General features: G+C 44.9%; 2 protein-coding genes across 8 annotated transcripts in view; both read right to left on the bottom strand.

Moving 5' to 3' along the window:
• Nucleotides 1–2,679, bottom strand: part of ERGIC3 (ERGIC and golgi 3) — a 29,661-nt gene extending 26,982 nt beyond the window's left edge. For 2 of the 4 annotated variants that reach the window (XM_080557764.1, XM_080557765.1), the window contains exons 1-4: nucleotides 2,437–2,679; nucleotides 2,202–2,272; nucleotides 1,581–1,668; nucleotides 691–810 (exon numbers count right to left, since the gene is read on the bottom strand). In XM_080557764.1, the coding sequence (XP_080413890.1) occupies nucleotides 691–810; nucleotides 1,581–1,668; nucleotides 2,202–2,272; nucleotides 2,437–2,524 (367 nt within the window). In that variant the 5' untranslated portion in view covers nucleotides 2,525–2,679. The remainder of the gene's footprint in view (nucleotides 1–690; nucleotides 811–1,580; nucleotides 1,669–2,201; nucleotides 2,273–2,436) is intronic. The other 2 variants (XM_080557766.1, XM_080557767.1) reach the window with 1 other exon arrangement.
• Nucleotides 2,680–3,481: 802 nt separating this feature from the next.
• The window catches only part of CEP250 (centrosomal protein 250), a 35,013-nt gene continuing 20,210 nt past the window's right edge, over nucleotides 3,482–18,284 (bottom strand). For 2 of the 4 annotated variants that reach the window (XM_080557754.1, XM_080557756.1), the window contains 10 exons: nucleotides 16,138–16,297; nucleotides 15,041–15,365; nucleotides 14,499–14,626; nucleotides 14,113–14,233; nucleotides 12,430–12,584; nucleotides 7,317–10,679; nucleotides 6,483–6,638; nucleotides 5,970–6,083; nucleotides 5,750–5,797; nucleotides 3,482–4,130 (listed from right to left, as the gene is read on the bottom strand). In XM_080557754.1, coding sequence (XP_080413880.1) covers nucleotides 3,843–4,130; nucleotides 5,750–5,797; nucleotides 5,970–6,083; nucleotides 6,483–6,638; nucleotides 7,317–10,679; nucleotides 12,430–12,584; nucleotides 14,113–14,233; nucleotides 14,499–14,626; nucleotides 15,041–15,365; nucleotides 16,138–16,297 — 4,858 coding nt within the window. In that variant the 3' untranslated portion in view covers nucleotides 3,482–3,842. Of the gene's footprint in view, nucleotides 4,131–5,638; nucleotides 5,798–5,969; nucleotides 6,084–6,482; nucleotides 6,639–7,316; nucleotides 10,680–12,429; nucleotides 12,585–14,112; nucleotides 14,234–14,498; nucleotides 14,627–15,040; nucleotides 15,366–16,137; nucleotides 16,298–18,284 lie in introns of all 4 variants that reach the window. The other 2 variants (XM_080557755.1, XM_080557757.1) reach the window with 2 other exon arrangements.

Here is an 18,284-nt window from a genome sequence, read left to right as displayed (position 1 = left end):
TAAAAACAGCAGTTATATCTGAGTGATACAAATCAAAAAAATGCAGTTTATGCTGATATATAGAACTACACTAACTCACAGAAAAGGTAATAACGATCACATAACCATGAGGGTTGGAAGGGACCTCTGGAGATCACTGAGTCCAACCCCCCTGCTAAAAGCAGGTTAAGCGTAACAAGGTGTGAGTTTAGGCGTAAAGGTCTAGTCAATGGAGCTTTCCTTGGAAAAACGCTCTTCCCTCTAACCAGGTTGCCTCATTTATTAGCCCATTGTAATCTAAAGATATGACCAAACTCAAGTTTTGGGACAAAACTTGACACAGTTTCAACTGTGTCACAGTTTCACAGTTTCACACTTTCAACTTGACACTTGAAAATAAAACAGGACAGCTGTTTTATTCCTAGCAATAAATATCATTAGCTCAGGGGTTTTATTCCTGAAATGCATCCATGATTCCCTGTCGTAATTTCAGAGTGCCTAGACAAAGATTTACCTTTCAAAAGTAGAAAGTATAATAGGAGTTTGTCTGATCTTCCAGCTTAATAGATTTGGGTTCTATAAACTCTTCAAGAGTTTATGGTGTTTAAGCACCCTTCAGCTCTCACTTGTTCCCCTGTAAGTCAAAATGGGCACACAGCAATGGAAAGACTACTAGAGCATCCATGCAAGAAAGACAAAATGGCATATTACCATGTCTCTCAGCCTCTGGAGTCACACGATTGCCAGCTTTATCCAAACGTTGCTTAAACAGATTGTGCTCTACATCCAGCTGCTGTTCTCCTGCTACGTCCATCGCATCAATGCTCAAATCTGAAACCAGCAAGCAAGGAAAGTTGTCTACAAAAGCACGTTTCTCATGGCCTGCAGCAGTCTGAAGAAGCCTTCAACCAGTTAAAATACAGAACCTTTTAGCTGGGGAATAACAATAACTAGAACAAGATGCGTGGTTGGAGCCAACCACCTTATAGAGAATATAATATACTGTGCCAGCATCCTAAATGACCCTTCCAAATACAGGGTTTAGTGTACAAGAATGACTGTTTTCAACTGTCACAGAAAACTTTACTCTTAAAGGCAAAACACCAAACCCTTCCTCCTGAAAGTTCACAACCACTTGCACAAACAGCAGTCCAGAGGTTAAGCTCAAAGTCAGTTGAAAGCTGCCTTCCTACCACAAACAAAAATCACGGAAAAAAGATGTCCCTTATCAGGTGTGTTCCAAACAAGACTAAAGTTTTTCAACAAAAATGCTACCAAAATTGGAGCCCTAAGCGCACTCTGTATCAGTTTTTTCAGTACTGCTAAGCTCGCCGATAAAGTACAACACCATACAGAAATGTAAGTAAGTTTATGCCTCGTCTTCATTTATGGTCTAGAGGATAGTACAGCGTGACTGGAAGCACTGGTTTAAGCACTCAGTCGGCCTGGCTGAAATCGCTGCATAACTGCAAGGAGCCACAGATTCCTCCCTGTCCTCCGCATAAGCAGCAGCGCAGCACTCACGAGCACCAGGCACCCTGCGCGTGTCCAACCCTCAGCAAGTACGAACGTTATCCCCGAATTTCAGAAGTTTGACTCACAAGCACAAGGCATATGCGGAAAAGTAACATCTATGTTGATCTTCAGCTTATCTCCCCTTGACTTGTCAACGTATAATTCAGGATGAACCTAAAGAAAAAAAAAAGAAAAGTTTTGTTTCACTTGGAAAAAAACCTGAAAGGCCTCTTTCCCTTGATTTCTCTGCCTCAGGGGCTGATTTTTAATGCATGGAACTTGAGACAGACCCGAGCTGGTGTCTGCCACACCTCCCACAGTACCTAAACTTCTGCCACTTGCAATAGCTTTAAAAAGCAGAATAATAATTTGGGGATCTTCAGATGTGTGGTTGGGAGGGGGAAGTTCTACAGGTGCTTATTTTTCTTTGCATCTCATGCTTGCAGGCAGGTAGAGACAGCAAAAGGAGATTTAGAAAACCTCTGCCGCAGCTTCACAGGGGACCCTGGCCAGCCCCCGCGCTCGGTCGCTCTCAGAGGACATCCCGCTCCCACGGCCAAGGCTGCCGGGTGCTGGGAAGCCGCCCACACCCGGCACACGAAGTCGATGCGTGGGCGACCAGAGGCCACCCGGGCCGCCCCCAGGCGCGGCGGCTTTGAGGAGAGGCGGGAGGAGAGGTGGCAGCCCGGGGCCCCGCCGCTACTCACCTCCTTGGTGAGGTAGTACTGCAGCTCCGAGAAGAACAGCAGCACCATGATGAGCCCACTGACAACCGTCACTGCCGGGGAGACGAGAACCGCCGTCAGCCCGCCCGGCTCGCCTCAGCCCGCCCGCCGCCACCCGGCCCGGCTCCCTCCCGCCGCCGGGGGGGGGGGGCAGCGGCGTCCCGCGGGCTCCCCGCGGCCAGGGCCGGGCCCGCCCGCCCTTATCCCGGCCGCTCACCAAGCGCGCCCCCGCACGTCTTGACCCGAAAGTCTTCCAGAGTCTTGGGGAAGGCATCGAACCTCTTCAGCCGCCACAGCGAGTCCATGGCGCCGCGCGGCCCGGAACCAAAGCCGCCTTCCGGGGCCGCGGCCGGGGCCCCGCCCCGCCTCCGCCGGCAGCTCCCGCGGCCCGGCCGCCCGGCCCCACGGCGCCTCCCGCACCCCCAGGGTTCCTCCTCCCCCGCCGCCAGCCCCGGCCCCGAGGACTGGGCCTTCGTTACCCTGCACGTCCCGCTCCCCCCTGCCCGCCTTTTGAAGGGCGTCTAGGCCAGTGACTGAAACGCGAGGGGCGCTCCCCGTAGCAGGCGCAGGTAACTGTCAGCCGTGCGACGCAAGGGGAAGCTGCTGGGAAAGATTTGGGTTCGCTCAGACTGCCATCCCTCCCCTCCTGCCCCCTGAATAGTGACCGTGTCTTTTAAAGGTCTGCTCTCTGCTATTTCGAGAGCAAAGATGTTCACTCACGCGGCCCGTAGCAGCAACAAAGCTGGAAGGCAGGCAGCGCAGGGAAGTCCCCCCACCTTCCCTTGCCCGTGTGCCCTCTCCAAAACTCCATTTTTGTAATAGCTCCGTTTCCTTCTCTCTTCCCAGGAAATCATGCAATAGCTTACGTATATAAGTGAAAAGCTATTACAGTCTTTTCCTAAGCCACATTACTTACCTACCGCTTTTTTTTTTTTTTTCTACAGAAATAAGGTAGTCTTGGACAATTTATTAAACAAACAAAGTAATTGCTGTCGTTATGAGATGCTTCCAACTGCAAACAGAACAAGCGTACCTCTATTTCCTACACCAGCTCTGGGAATGGTACAAGACAGGACCTCTGTGAGGGTCCAGCTGCTCCTATACAACAAAGGAAGAAACTGTTAACAAAATATCTCCATTCTTCTGCTGCCCACAGAATACTGCTCATCACTACCTTAAGTACAGAAAGAAACTGATTCATCCAACTATTGAACTTGACTTCTAAGAACCTAATGAGAAAAAAAATCAGGAAATGTACAGAGTTTTAGAAACATAAGTTTATTGAAAAAATAAAACCATACAAAAAAGTCTTTGTAAACAGCACAGAAGCTGACGAGTAACCTAATTTGGAGAGCCATGTGGAGACTGATGAGGCATGCTGTGATGGAGCACTTCGCAAGAAGAATAGATTTTGCCTATGTATGCCCTGACCTTATCCATGCAAGCCAGTACCAATTTTGTCCCACCACTGATCTGGCTGGGGACCTTGCAGTGAATGCTGTGCTCTGAACTTCTCTTACCTCAGAACTCATGCTTTGAGCTAATCATCCTCCCATGGTTCACCTGCTACAGCAGGCCACTGACTCAGCTCCTGCTGAGGCCTCTGGCTGTACACTGGTCCTGTTACCTCAGGCCATCCCTGGTGGTGGATCTGACTGTTGAATGCAATGGCTGTCTCTCAGGATACTCACAGTCCAGAGACATTAGTGCCAAGGTATGGTTCAGAGACCGATCCAGCTTCTGGGTCTCTGCCTCCAGAACAGCAGCTTTGGGCTCCCTGACCACAGCTGCCAAGGAGCAAGACAGCTCTTGGTGAAGGTCTGACAGCTCCTGGCTGGTCTTTGCACAACACTCAATATAGTCATGCTTGTATTTTCGTTCTTGTGCCAACTGCTGCTGCAGAAGGGTAACCTGAAAGAGGCAAAAGGCTGAGCTCAGAGAAGCCCAGGCTGTTAGGACCATCCTTGGCTCCACAGTACCAGCTGTCAGGGAAGAAGCATCCTTCAGCCCTGACCAACAATTTGTCATTGTTGAATGGGAAGTAATAGGTTCCAAATTCACCCTGAACTGAGCTTAGATGATCAACAATTCTAGTTTCTTTCTGTCACACCATACATCACACCAGTACAAAACTGGTGTCTTTCATTCTTTCACGCTTACTAAAGAAAAAGAGATTCCTACAGGATTTCATAACCCAATTCTTTTTTTCAAAAGAGAAATTTGCACTACTAACACCTTTGGTTCCACATGCTTCTTCCTCAGCAGGACTACTGGTTACACGATTGTCACAAGAAAGACCAATTATTAAGAGGCAAGGTACTGAAAAACAGTTCTGTTATGATGTAGCTTAAAAACTTGACTGCTAACAACACATGGAAAGGGATGAAACACTCCTTTTTCCTAACTTCAGAGCTAGGGAGCCACACTACTGAAGAGAGGGACAGATCTGACATTATATCTGAAATAACAAGGACACTTTGTGAAACTGGGATGTAAAACCTGAAAAACCCTCCCACGCTTTGGTAGGTAATGTAGATACAACTGGGAAAAGTGGCCATCTGCTGCTTAGAGCATCTCCCAGAAAGAGGAAGATCAAGTTACAGTCTCCCATAACCAAGCAGTGCCCTCATGAGCAAGCTACGGACTATTCTTTGACCAGAGCACCTTTATTTTCCTGCTGAATGGAAACAGGTCCACAGTACAGGGAGACATGAGTCACAAGGGGAAAGCGGTTCCATTTGTTATCTCTAGCAAGAGAACTTCAGACACTGAAGCTTCCTGGTGATAACTTGTGGGCTTCAGCAGTGTGCTTAGCTCACTTTCCAGAGCTAAGCATTATGTACTTTAGCCACAGTAGTATTATATACATTTTGCCCTTATCACCTGTGAAGATTCACATCCTCAGGGAGACCAGGGCATACCTGACCCAAAAAAGTACAGAGAACATAAGTCTGGCAACCTGCTAGTACTGCCAATATCACTATCAAATGATGCAATAGTAATTGGAAGGTACACTCTTACACTGATAAAACAAATATCCTTATAGTGCTCACGTCTCTGACTCAGTCTAATATTGGGACTGTGATTAGCACAGAATAAGAGTATGAGACTAATAATTGCCTGAGAGCTATAAGCTCAGCCACTGCCTTGTGTCCCTGGAATTCTGATAAGATGCAAGCTCCACTTTTAACTGAATCAAGGGAAAATAGAAACTGTTGACAGGATGGGTAAGGCTCAAACAAAACATCCTTAGAATACTCTCTGGCTGCAGGCAAGTTTCAATTTTCTGAATTTCTTCCAATCTCTCACCCACCATGCCTGACATGGAAAGTCAGAGACTAGACCCAGATGAATGGTGGTGTTTGACCATGACCAACAGATGCGGCTACCTGGTTATTTCTATTGCCTGGTGTACTCACTTCCTGACAGCTGGAACCCAGCCAAACAAAACTTGTGCTGTAACATCATGTAAAGTTGTGCTCATCAGTGCAGCTACAGCAGCTTTTGATGACAACTTTCCTACTCCTCACCTGATTCTGTAACTCAGCTAATTGACTGGAGAGAGCATGAGCCTCCTCCTGTGAAGAAAAAGCAAGAATTTCTTGTTAGTTTCCAGTCTGGGCAGGGTAACAGTCTATATTAGACTTACATTAGGTCTATATAGGGAGGACACTGTTACCACTGGGATTTGCCATATAGTTTCTCTGTATGGCCAGACCCTTCTCCCACCAAGTAAGATTCTGTTCACACCTGTCTAGAAGCAGGCGTCTTGTCTTCATCAGACTCTGAGAGAGAAAACTTGCATGCACCTGGCAGTGACTGACCACTATAACCTCTCTTCAATCTCCTTCGTTCACGTTCCACCTGCATGTTGGATAGGAGAAAGAGTCATAGAAACCAGCCTGGACATCACTGTGAGCAGATTTCTACTCAGAGAAATCTCTACTTGCACCAGAGAAAGCTGGAGGCAAAAAGCACTCAATGTAGACTATGGAAGAGAAAAAGCAAGAGGAGGTTTCTGACACAAGAGTGTCAAATGTGCATGTATGGTAACACCAGGGCATGAAGAGTAGGACCTAAGTGAATGTTCATCCGTGAAAGCAGTGTGTGGCCAGAAGAGAAGGAAAACATGGAAGTGTATGTCCACAGAGGAAAGTGGGAGAGGTAGTAAAAAAGCAGAGGACTCCAAAGGGCTGTATATGGAAATGTGTTGTGTTGCAGAAGACCACGAGGCATTGGAGAGGCAGTGAAAGCCTGTTTTACCTGCTCAAGAGTCCTCCTGAGCTCAGCATTGAGTTGCTTCAGCTCAGTCTTTTCATGTTCCAGCCTTGCAATTGCTTGCTGCAGACTCTCCAGCCGCTGCCACAGGAGTCTCTTCTCTGAGACCCATGATAGCTGCTCCCCTTCTGCAATAGCCTGCTGGGTATACACAGAGGAGATTATATGGCACCAGGTCACATAAAGGTTAGAAGGACCAGATCAACAAGTCAGAGAGGGTGACGAGCTTCAGGAATGGACAGTGCTAAGTCCCATCTTTCCCTCCTGGTCCACGGGCCAAAACAGCACTTTATTTTCTTAGTGGCTCTACATAAGGACCATCACGTGCTCCTGTGACTTGTAACCAAATAACTTGCTTGTCCACACATAAACATAATGTGTGTGGTAAGAAACAGCAGATATCTGAAAACATACTCTAAAAACTGTCAGTGTAGCTGCTGCTCAGCCATCTTAAAAAAAAAATAATCTAAAGTTTAGCACATTAGTTTCGTCAACTGTGCTCTTTCTTCTTCATGCCAAATCCTAACCACACCATGTTGCCTAAAACTACCTAGGCAGGATACTAGACAGGAGAACCAATTACTAATCCCCAACTTTTGGGCTTGATTTAAGAGTAAGCTCTATAGCTCTTTCAGTAGTTCTGGGCGTGACAGAAAAAATTGTAGCAGGTGAGTGGTCCCTGGCCTGTGCTACACAGACAGACAAGCCTCTTGGCTGAAAACATAGTTTCTTTGGCCAAGCAGGTAAATATTTATAGGAAACATAATTAGAATCCTTTATAGATGTTTTAGTTGTCTCATGATCGGTCATACTGCCTACCTGAAGATGAAACCGGTCCTCGTCCCTGTCTAAAACCATACTTTGCAAGATGGCTATTTCTTCCCTCAAAGTCCCATTGGCCATTTCACTCTTAGTAAGGGCAAGAGTCAGTGCTTGTGCTTTCTCTTTCCATTCGATTTCTCCACTTTCAGTCTGCTTCAAAATAGCAATCACACGCTTCAATTCTTCTCCTTTTACTTTTCTCTCATCTTCCAGTTGCTGGGCTAGCTCCTTCTGCCTTTTCAAGAAGTGGTCTCTCTCCTGGAGAACTTTCTTCTTCTCTGCTTCCTCTTCTTCCCATTTTTGGAGTTTCTGGATTTGTTTCTTTAGGGCCTCCCCTTCATCTTTCCATCGCAAAGCTGACGTTAATTGTTTCAGGAGTTCACTCTGCCTCCTAAGCTCTTGTTCTCTCCCTGTCAGAGTCTTCTCTAAATACCTGACTCTGTCTCTCTGGCACTTGATCTCTTCATCCTTCTTTATCAGCATCTGCTGAATGTGCTGGACATCTTCCTGAAGACCTCTCATTTCCTCATCTTCTAACCTTTTTTGCTCACCTTGAGCCTTAGTCTCCCATTCTTTCTCATGCAAGGCTTCTTCCAGGAGCTTCTCTTGCTCTCTGTGATGTCTAATCTCTTCTTTCTTCTCAGTTAGCATAAGCTGGAGATTCTGCAAGGTCTTCAGTTCTTCTTCTTGTTGTTGAAGTTTTTGCATAAGAGTTTTGTTGTCTTCATCTCTCTTCCTCAACACTTCCTCAAGTAGATTTACTTGATTCTGGCAAGACGTTAGTGCTACTTTCATGCTTTCTTCACGAAGCTGGAAGACATTAATCTGCTCTGACTGCTGAAGGATCTCCAAATTTTTCTTTTTCATTGTTTGGCTCATTTTGTTTAGATCCTGCTGTAGACTCTTGGCCTGTTTGCCTTCTAACTCCTTCTGCTCTCGAAGTTCCTGGACATGCTCTTGCAGAGACACTCTCTCTTGATCTCTAGCTGCTAGAGAAGATTCAGCATATTCTAGTTTTTGCAGTATAGCTGTACTCTGCATCATTGCCTCTTCATTTTGCTGTTGAAGCTTAGAGATAGTCTCCTCCAGTACCTCTATCTTTCTTTCCCTTTCTTTCAGAGTCACTTTTGTTTCTTGAAGACTTGCTTGATCAGCTTCATGCTTTTCCTCCTTTTCTTTGCACACCTCACATTGCTTTCTAAGTGATATAATTTCTTGCTCATGTTCCTTTAGAGCCACTTTAAGATGTTGCAGAAGTTCCTTCTGCTGCTCAAAGTCTTTTTCTTGTTTTTGGAAAGTCTCAATCAGTTCCTTCTGAGATTTAATCATGAAATCCTTCTCTCTCAATATTGCCTTAGTGTATTCTAAGTCTTTATATAAGACATTAATTTGTTCTTCTGTTTTTTCCTCATGTTTCCTTGTTTGTTGCTTTTGGATGTCTAGGAGTTTGTCCTTTTCTTTTAAAGTTTCTAATGTCTGCTCCAGTTGATCATGGACAGTCTTCAACTTCATTTCCATGACTTCTTCAGCTTCCTGAATTTGTTTTTGCTGTGACTCAAGCTCCTGATCTTTCTTAGATAAAGAAAGGGTCATCTTTTCTATTTTACCATGAAGCTCTTGCAAGTACTCCTCTTGACGTTCCTTGTACTGCTGGAAGAGTCTTAACTGATCCCTTTGAGTGTCAGACTCACTCTCTCTGTCTCTAAGAACTGCCCCAAGGTGTTCAAGACTTGTGTGCAAAGATTTCACCTGTTCTCTCTCCATCTCCAGTTCTTTGATGTGCTGAGTCAGAGACATAAGCTCTAAATTTTTCTCCTGCAAGTTTCCTTTCATATGATCAAGATCCACTAGCAGACTTCTCACTTGTGATGTACCATGTTGTTCTAGAATCATTATTTTCCCTTCCTGGAATTTGATCTCCTGGTCTCTGTCTTCCAGGTCTTTGCTCATCCTGCTCACAGCAGCCCTCTGCACTTCCTGTTGCTTCTCCAGCTCCTGGATCAGTTCTTGCTGGGATCTGATCTCCTGGTCTCTGTCTTCCAGGTCTTTGCTCATCCTGCTCACAGCAGTCCTCTGCGTTTCTCGCTGCTTCTCCAGCTCCCCGATCAGTTCTTGCTGGGATCTGATCTCCTGGTCTCTGTCTTCCAGGTCTTTGCTCATCCTGCTCACAGCAGTCCTCTGCGTTTCTTGCTGCTTCTCCAGCTCCCGTATCATTTCTTGCTGGGATCTGATCTCCTGGTCTCTGTCTTCCAGGTCTTTGCTCATCCTGCTCACAGCAGTCCTCTGCGTTTCTCGCTGCTTCTCCAGCTCCCCGATCAGTTCTTGCTGGGATCTGATCTCCTGGTCTCTGTCTTCCAGGTCTTTGCTCATCCTGCTTACAGCAGTCCTCTGCATTTCTCGCTGCTTCTCCAGCTCCTGGATCAGTTCTTGCTGGGATCTGATCTCCTGTTTTCTCTCCTCCAGGTCTTTGCTCATGTTGCTTACAGCAGTCCTCTGCATTTCGCATTGCTCCTCCAGCTCCTGGATCAGTTCTTGCTGGGATCTGATCTCCTGGTCTCTGTCTTCCAGGTCTTTGCTCATCCTGCTCACAGCAGTCCTCTGCGTTTCTCGCTGCTTCTCCAGCTCCTGGATCAGTTCTTGCTGGGATCTGATCTCCTGTTTTCTCTCCTCCAGGTCTTTGCTCATGTTGCTCACAGCAGTCCTCTGCGTTTCTCGCTGCTTCTCCAGCTCCTGGATCAGTTCTTGCTGGGATCTGATCTCCTGTTTTCTCTCCTCCAGGTCTTTGCTCATGTTGCTCACAGCAGTCCTCTGCGTTTCTCGCTGCTTCTCCAGCTCCTGGATCAGTTCTTGCTGGGATCTGATCTCCTGGTTTCTGTCTTCCAGGTCTTTGCTCATCTTGCTTGCAGCAATCATCTGTTTTTCTTGCTGCTGCTCTAGCTCCTTTATTTGTTCTTGCTGGGATTCTGTCTTCTCTTTTTTCTCTTTAATGTCCTTAATAATCTGATCTAGAGTCGTTTTATGCATTTCTTCCTGGTTTTCCAGTATTCTCATCTGTTCCTGGTATAACTTCATTTCTCCCTCTCTCTTTGATAGGATGGCATTCGTTTGAGTAAGATCCTCCTTCAAAGCTTTTACATCTGCTACCTCTTTCTGTAGCATCTGGATTTTCTCCCTCTGAGTTTGCACTTCTTCATTTTTTATTTTTAAGATAGACAATGTAGTTTGAAGTTCTTGTTCAAGGGAGTGATTCATTTCTGCTGCTGTATTTGCTCGTGTTTCAGAGGCTGTGACTGATTCCTGAAGAAGTTTTATCTCCCACATTAGTTTTTCTTCAACTGCTTGCAGTCTGTCCCGTTCATGCTGCAATACAGCAAGAAAAAGATTCAATAATTCCATTTACATATGTTTGGTTTTCATACTAGATTTGAACTCCCACTTTGGTGGCAGTCAAGGGCTGCAGTTTGTGCAGTAGAAAATTCTACCCGTTCAGTTAGTTTCCCTTGTTTGATTTATATTTTCCATTTTCACTCAAAAAATGTTGAGAACTGTACTGTATTTAGCAAATTCTGTCTGTAATTGTGTTTTCTGTTTGTTTTTGAGTCATTGTAAATGGAGAAGTACGAAAATATTGGTCATATAAGAACAGCTGCACTGGCTCAAATGTCTAGGCTACTATGCTGTATTTAATGGTGACTGTAAGTGCATACCCAGGGAAAAAAGCCTAAGATTAGGATAGGTTTAGATGATACTTCCCCCACAAACTCCAGCACTGTTTCAGCTTGCGAAGAATTTAACAGATTCCTCCTGACCCTATATAGGCCCACTGTATTGACAACACCTTTTGGCAAGAAGTTCAACAGATCTCCTCTGCTCTAAGAAAAATTATTTCCTGTCATTTGCAGTGTGGTTCTCACTAGCTGCAACATATGGCTTCTGTTCTGTGGAAAAAAATGTGACTGCCCCCTCTTCCCTTGCTTCCCAGGGTATTGTAGAGCTCTCCTGTTTTACCCTTCAGGTTGAATCTTTTCCAGATTACTCAGCTAGTCCCATCTTCCTTGATGCCCTTCCAAGAACCTCTTCTAGCTCTAATATGTCCTTTTTGGGAGGAGGTGCCAGAACAGCACCCAGGATTTAAAGTCCAGATTAAGCATAAATTAGTGGCACGATGATGTTCTATTACGAAGAGAAGAGAGAACAACTCCAACATTTCCCCTCCCCAGGGGAACCTCTACTGTGTAGCATTTTCACAGTGCTGGAACCCCACTGTCTTTTCTTGAAGGAGTAACGATCGGATCACAGCTTGTCATTTTGTGTTTGAAATCAAGATTGGTTTCAAACAATGAAACCTTTCAATCCTTTTTCAACCCTCGCAGCCACATATATATTTATCTGAATCAGCTGTTTTGTTTCTCAAATTTCTCTATTTTTCCCCACAGTCAGCACTCAGCTGTGCAATGATGAATAGTTTTATTATTAACAGACTTTCTCTTCTCATCCCTTTTTACAGCTCTAGATATTTATGAACCTAAATATGTATTTGGACACTATCAAATAATTGTCCAAACTATGTAAATAAGTTTGAACAATGTAAGTAAGTTTGAAAGTTACTTTGACTAAAGTTCCAAGTGCAAAACCATTCAGAACTGTGGAAAATAAACACCCTGAATTATAAGTAAGTTTTATGTGACTCCAGCATCTTTTCTTCCTTATTCAGAAGAATGCTATTGGAAAAATTAAAAAATAATCACTGGTGAAAATACTATTTTTTTGCCTTCATAGTGGTCTGTGTTCTCTCTATGGATTTTGTGATGTTAGTTCTCTCCCCCTTCTGGACTGTATTCTCTCATTCAAAGTATTGACTCTGCTAATTCAGCTACAGGGACTGGCAGGAAAGAAAAAGTCTGGGAAACGGGATAATGAATGGAGGGAAAGTAAAACATGAGACACTTATTCAGCGCTTGCATAATTTGTATCTTCTCAGATTTGGACTAAACCTGTACAGCATCAACCAAAACCAACTCTCTACTGAAAAAGTTGTTCCTTAGAATTATTAATAGAAGACCAAAAAATTATGCAAGAAATTACCCTTTATGGCATCTGCTAGCCTTACCAGCACATCCTTTCTTTGCTTCTCAGTGCTCTCAAGTTTCATTTCCAAAGATGCCACCTCTTGATGCAGAGTCGTAGCTTCCTTCTTTAGAGCAGCAGCCTCTGCCTGCAAGGCAGCTTGTAGAGAGTTCTTCTTGTCTTCTGCCATCTGCCTCTCTGCAGCCGTAAAGGTCAAGGAGAAGGTGAAAAGCAAAGCAAAACCAAACTGATTTGTATCCTAGGGAGAAAACAACATTTTCCTATCTGTCTGTGTTTTACAGTAGATGAGAGATTTAGCGTCCTAAAGAAAAAAGGTTGGGGGTGGGTGGTGGGGGGGAACAAGAAGCAAAAGTAAGGACTGACTATGACACAGTTAATTGACCAGGAAGACATAAGAGGCTTTAGAAAATAGAACAGACACCAACATTGTGCTTTAAGATACACTTTAAGGTATTTGTCCAAAAGGATACTAGGGAAATACATTGTGCATTGACAGAGAAAAAAGAAAAGAAATATTCCGTGATACTACGATAACAGCAGAGCAAGAACAATTGAGCATCGTACCAGTAGTGACAACCGAATCACACAGGATTAGACAGGAACTAAAACAAGCTAAAAGATAGAACTATAGGAATAGTTCCTGTCTAGCAGTTTAGTCTAAACAGGAAAAGAACTGACCAGTGGGACCAGCAGAATCCACCCAATGGCAAAATTTAAAGTACGTAAGCTGTTAGCATGTATGATAAGAAAACCAAACACTACAAATCTTCCAGAAATAGGGATGATCTAAGGCTGGAAAACTCTGCTGTAAGGAGTCTGAAAAATGATCAGCTGTTCCATCTCACAGAAGTTACACAAAGAAACACTGAATAGTTAAAGGTATTACATGAGCAGGTGGCAGTATGCGAGGGAGACAACGAGCAAGAGCAATGCCCACACTACCTGTTCCTGTAGTCTGAGAGTCTGAGACAAGGAAAACAAGACAAGGAGATGGAAAAGCAATTCTGATTTGGAGAGTGGGAAAATAACAGCAGAGAGAGGAGCAGAGATGCCTGTCCAGCTCTTATACAGAGAGAACAGTAGCCCTGGAGGGCTCTGTGAAGGCCTGGAGATTAGAAGAAGAGGTAATCAGTAGTATATGAAAAACAGTTTGTAGATAAATCCAAAGTGAACATGTTACCAAAGACATAAGTAAGTAGCAGCTAGGGGAGCAAGAAACTGTGTTTGCTCAGATACTAGGATGCAAAAGCATTAGATAACAGAAAACTAGGAAAAACAGCAGAAGAAAGGATGCATTGGCAATTACAATAACACAGTAGCTTAACACTGAACTGACGCTCTGTGAAATGGCAATGTAAGAGGAAAAGGAAGTCTGCAAAGATAAGGATTTTAGCGGGTTGGGAATTTTAAACAGTGTATGGAGAAGGATGCTGTAAGGTATCAAGTCACACCTACTTTGTAGTGATATATTACCTGAAAGGGATCACCCCTGAACAAACATCACCAGTCATAGCACTATATGCAGTGCCAGCCACTGGATCTTTTGTTATGAAAAGCATTCACTGGTAGTTCTATGGGCAAATCTCATGCTTGATTACTTTTTCCCTCCTCCCATCTCCTGGCACTGCACTTTTCCTGTGTGACACCAGAAATCCCTGCTCATGAGACAGGATTGGCTCAGTAGGTTGGAAAGGCAACGCTGTACCTTCCTGGCATCGAGTCAACTGCTTCTGTAGTTCTTGATTGCAGGCACTGAAGTGGTCCCTCTCAGCTTGCCTCTTGCTCAGCTCCAGCTCAAGGTCCTGTATTTTCTTCTTGGCATCATTCTGGAGGAGGCAAGAAGAGCAATATGAGTTCACAGAGCCACTGCTGGCAGAAGACAAGGAGGTACAAAAGCTAAAGGCAGAAGTAACCAAGGTAGGAGGGGGCAGTTGGACATTAATGGTAAATGTAATCATGATCATCCGTTTCCCCCATGGCAGCAAGCAAACCTGGCCTACAATTTACACCAGTTCTGGCACTGGCACTCTGCTTCTCAGCTCAGTTCAGCAGAAGGACAGGATTTCTGCATGCACTACAGAGACACATTACCAGATCTTGCCGAGTCTGCCTCAGGTCCTGATGCAGGTCTTCTATGGCTGCTGCCACTCTGTCCACTGTGAGCTCTACAGGGACTTCCCTGGCCTGAGAAACAGTTACGCCCCAGACACGATCCTGTTCTGGAGAAAAAAGCCACTGTGTTTCAAGCTTTAATTTGGGGGTCCCACAAACAAGGCCTCTTTTTACATAGGAGAAGGTGGCAGCACCTTTGTTGTTGCCTTAGAGTTCACGTTACAGCAAGACATGTCATAGGCTAACATTATTTTGCTGCCCACTAATGTAACTGCTGCTCCATGGAAGAACGCACATACACTTCCATGACTATGGGCCTCTATTTCATTCTGGTGCTGGTTATTTCTCCACATACAAACAGGAACTTGTCTCTGCGCAGAGACCTCAGGCCTTCAAGACTTCCCAAGGCTTGAGCCAGTCTGAAGTGAAAGGATGAACCTATTAGGACTGCAAAGAAACACCCGTCCCTTATCTGCTCTCCTATGTGCACTCCACAGTCTCCTCAACCTTCCCACACTTGCCTGAACTCCAAGTGACCAGGTCTCTGCTTGTATCAGTGCTGTCACACAGCATGTGGTGGAGAACCAACTGCAGTTTGTCCAACTGTGATTGGGCTTCACAATGGGCGCTGTTAGCCTGCTGGCACTCTGTAGCCAATGCCTTTGCTCTGTTCTCTGTGCTGCAAAGCCTCAGATGAAGTTCAGCCATCTCAGCCTCCAGCATGTGCAAAGAGTCTCTCAAGCACAGTTCGCCGGCTCGGGACTCCTCCAGATCCTGTAATAGCTGCTTCTCCCGAGCTGCCAGGCCAGCCTCCTTCTCCAGCACCACTTCCTGCAGTGACTGTACCTACGACACACAGATGCACAGAGCCTCAGGGACAGTGCTGCTACTGAGGCAGCAGAGCAGGAAGTAGGGGGAAAAAAATAAGGAATTACTTTAAGCAACAACCTCATTGGAAACAAAAGGCAAAAAAAAAAACAAGGATTCAGACTAAGTAAAACAGACAATAAGCTAGAAACTTATTCTGGTGTCTGGAGGTTAAGGGGCCAAAAGGAAGCTTCCCCATCCAGAAAGCAATAGCCCAACCATCATGCTTTCCAACCTCAGAACAGAAGCAGCACGTGTTTGAGTAGGTGGCTGGCAGGGTGAGGTGGCAGATCAAGCACCCCTGCATGGAGGTCAGGCTGCCAGAGATGCCTGGGAGTAGAAGCAAATAGAAGTCTGTCAGCATCCCTTATTGTGCATCCCCAAAATACCAGATGAACTGCCTGAGATGGAAGTGCCTTCCACAGACTGCAATAACTACTTCTGTCTCACCAGATTGCTGGTTTCTATCTCTATATAGAGATAGAAACACCACCTAGGGACATTCCAGCATAGATACTGAGAAATTCCAAAGGAGTCTTCTGCTCTTCCTCACAGATTTAATGGCTTGAACAATGAGAGAACAGGGGACAACACAGGGAGAACATAGCAGATCCAGCCTTCACTTCAATGTGCAAAGTCTCTGCACAGAACACAGGAGCATGTGTTGTTGGAAGGGGAAAAAAGGTGGTGCCTACAAGCTGAAAGTGGTATTCAATTTCCCTGGAGAAGAAAATGCTGTTGGATAGGACACCTGGTTGTTGAGCTCTTCTATTTCTCTTCTGTGGTCTGAATGGAGCTGCTGGGCCTGTTGAATATCAGAAAGTAGTTTAGACACCTCGTTCTGCTGGGCAAGGTTGTTTTCTTCCAGGGTCTTGAGGCTCAATTCCTTCTGTTCCAGAGACAGAGACAGCCTGAAAGAAAGAGAGAGTATGTGATTCATTACTACATTGTATAACATTTAAAAACCTCTAAGGACTTCCACCACCAAGGGGAAAATTACTGTCTCTGCTGAGGTTTATCTAAATGACTGGGCTGCTTGTTCAGTTCCAAGCCAGGCTGGCAATCACACCCAAGCATGTGTCCACTATGCTCATTTCCACAGAGGAAATCTGAATTATTGGCTAAGTTTCACATAGTTTTTTGAAATGTGAATAAGAATATAGACAAAGTAATATGGGTGCACAAATATTGAAACTCTTAAACCAGAGATGTTAAAAGCCATAGTGATACCCACAGATACAATCCCATGTTCTACCATTCTGCAGTACAGGTGGTACAAAGGGGCAGTTTTACCCACCACTGGTTCTTCTCAACTTCAAGAATGCCACAGAAGAACATAAAAGGCTAAGAGCTCCAGGGAAGAGGAAAACATGCAAATTGTGAATGGGTTTATGGATAATGCATCTTTATAAAAGTCTAGTATCCACAATATACCTTTTAATCTTTCTTATCTTCTTGTTCGTCTGTATGCACACCTCTGTGCTGGGTGGCTCCATGCAGTGGAGCTCATGTTAATGCTCATAGATGTACAACAAAGGGCTGGAGACCAAGAAACGGGAAATTAGAGAACTGTCTTACCACAGATTGCCTTCTATCTCACCTCTGTGAAAGCTACAGCCTAAGAAACATATCCCTCATGCTAGCCATAATGTGCACCCACACAGAGTATTTCTGAGATATACAGACTGGGAGAAGAACTCATTGAGAGCAGCCCTGCACAAAAGGACTTGGGGGTTCTGGTGGACAAAAAGCTTGACATGAGCCAGCAGTATGCACTTGTAGCCCAGAAGGCCAACTGCATCCTGGGCTGCATCAACAGAGGAGTGGGCAGCAGGTTGAGGGAGGTGATTGTGCCCTTCTAATCCGCCCTTGTGAGGCCCCACTTTGGAGTACTGCATCCAGCCCAAGAGACCCCAGCACAAGAAGGATGTTGATCTGTTAGAATGGGTCCAGAGGAGGCCATGAAAACAATCAAGGGGCAGGAGCCCCTCTCCTATGAAAAAAGGCTGACAGAGCTGGGGCTGTTCACCCTAAAGAAGAGAAGGCTCCAGGGTGACCTCACTGTGGCTTTTCAGTACTTAAAGGGGACATAATAAAGATGAAGAGCAACTCTTTGTTCAATCAAGTAATGACAGGACAAGGGGGAATGGTTTTAAACTAAAAGAGGGAAGACCTTGATTAGAGGTTAGGAGGAAATTCTTCACTCAGAGGGTGGTGAGGTACTGGAACAGATTGCCCAGAGAGGTTATGGATGCCCCATCCCTGCAGGTGTTCAAGAACATGTTAGATGAGGCCCTGGGCAACCTGATATAGTGGGTGACAAGCCATTCTATGATTCTATGTAATAAAAAGTTACATCGAAAAGGATCCAAATGCAGTTAGCAATTCACTGGGCAGCATTCAAATATAAATTACTGAAACAAACATCTTTCAGTGGTAAAAAGGTAAATAGCAAAAGGAACAAATCCTACTAAACCATAAGAAAGGCAAGTTTGATATCTAGTATCTTTCATATTGCCTCTTCTGGGGATAAATAGGGATTGGGGATAAGATGCAGGAAGGGTGATCCTTCTAGACAATCCAGAAACCACTTCTGGTAGGATCTTCAGGTATATCCTTACAACAGTAACGTCCCAGAAAAACCTAGAATAGGAAGAGACTGGCCATAGGTGTCTTCATTTCCCCAGTCTTTCTAGCTGAGCCATTAGTTACTAAAAGCTGATTTCACATACAGGTAACGATGCAACAAGCAAGACATGAAAGAATCAAAGGCTTGAAAGACTGGAACACCAAGGGTAATATTTCTTAATACAAGACTCAAGTGGGGAGGGTCCTCAGGTCCTTCCACCAAGAAGACACTCAGATCATTGCTCCAGCAAACAACTTGGTGGAAGCTAA

Source organism: Anser brachyrhynchus, assembly GCF_964034855.1.
Source record: "Anser brachyrhynchus genome assembly, chromosome: 16".
In the NCBI taxonomy this organism is placed as follows: domain Eukaryota; kingdom Metazoa; phylum Chordata; class Aves; order Anseriformes; family Anatidae; genus Anser; species Anser brachyrhynchus.
The sequence above is the reverse complement of the archived record's forward strand: the minus strand, read 5'-3'. Positions and strand labels throughout refer to the sequence as shown.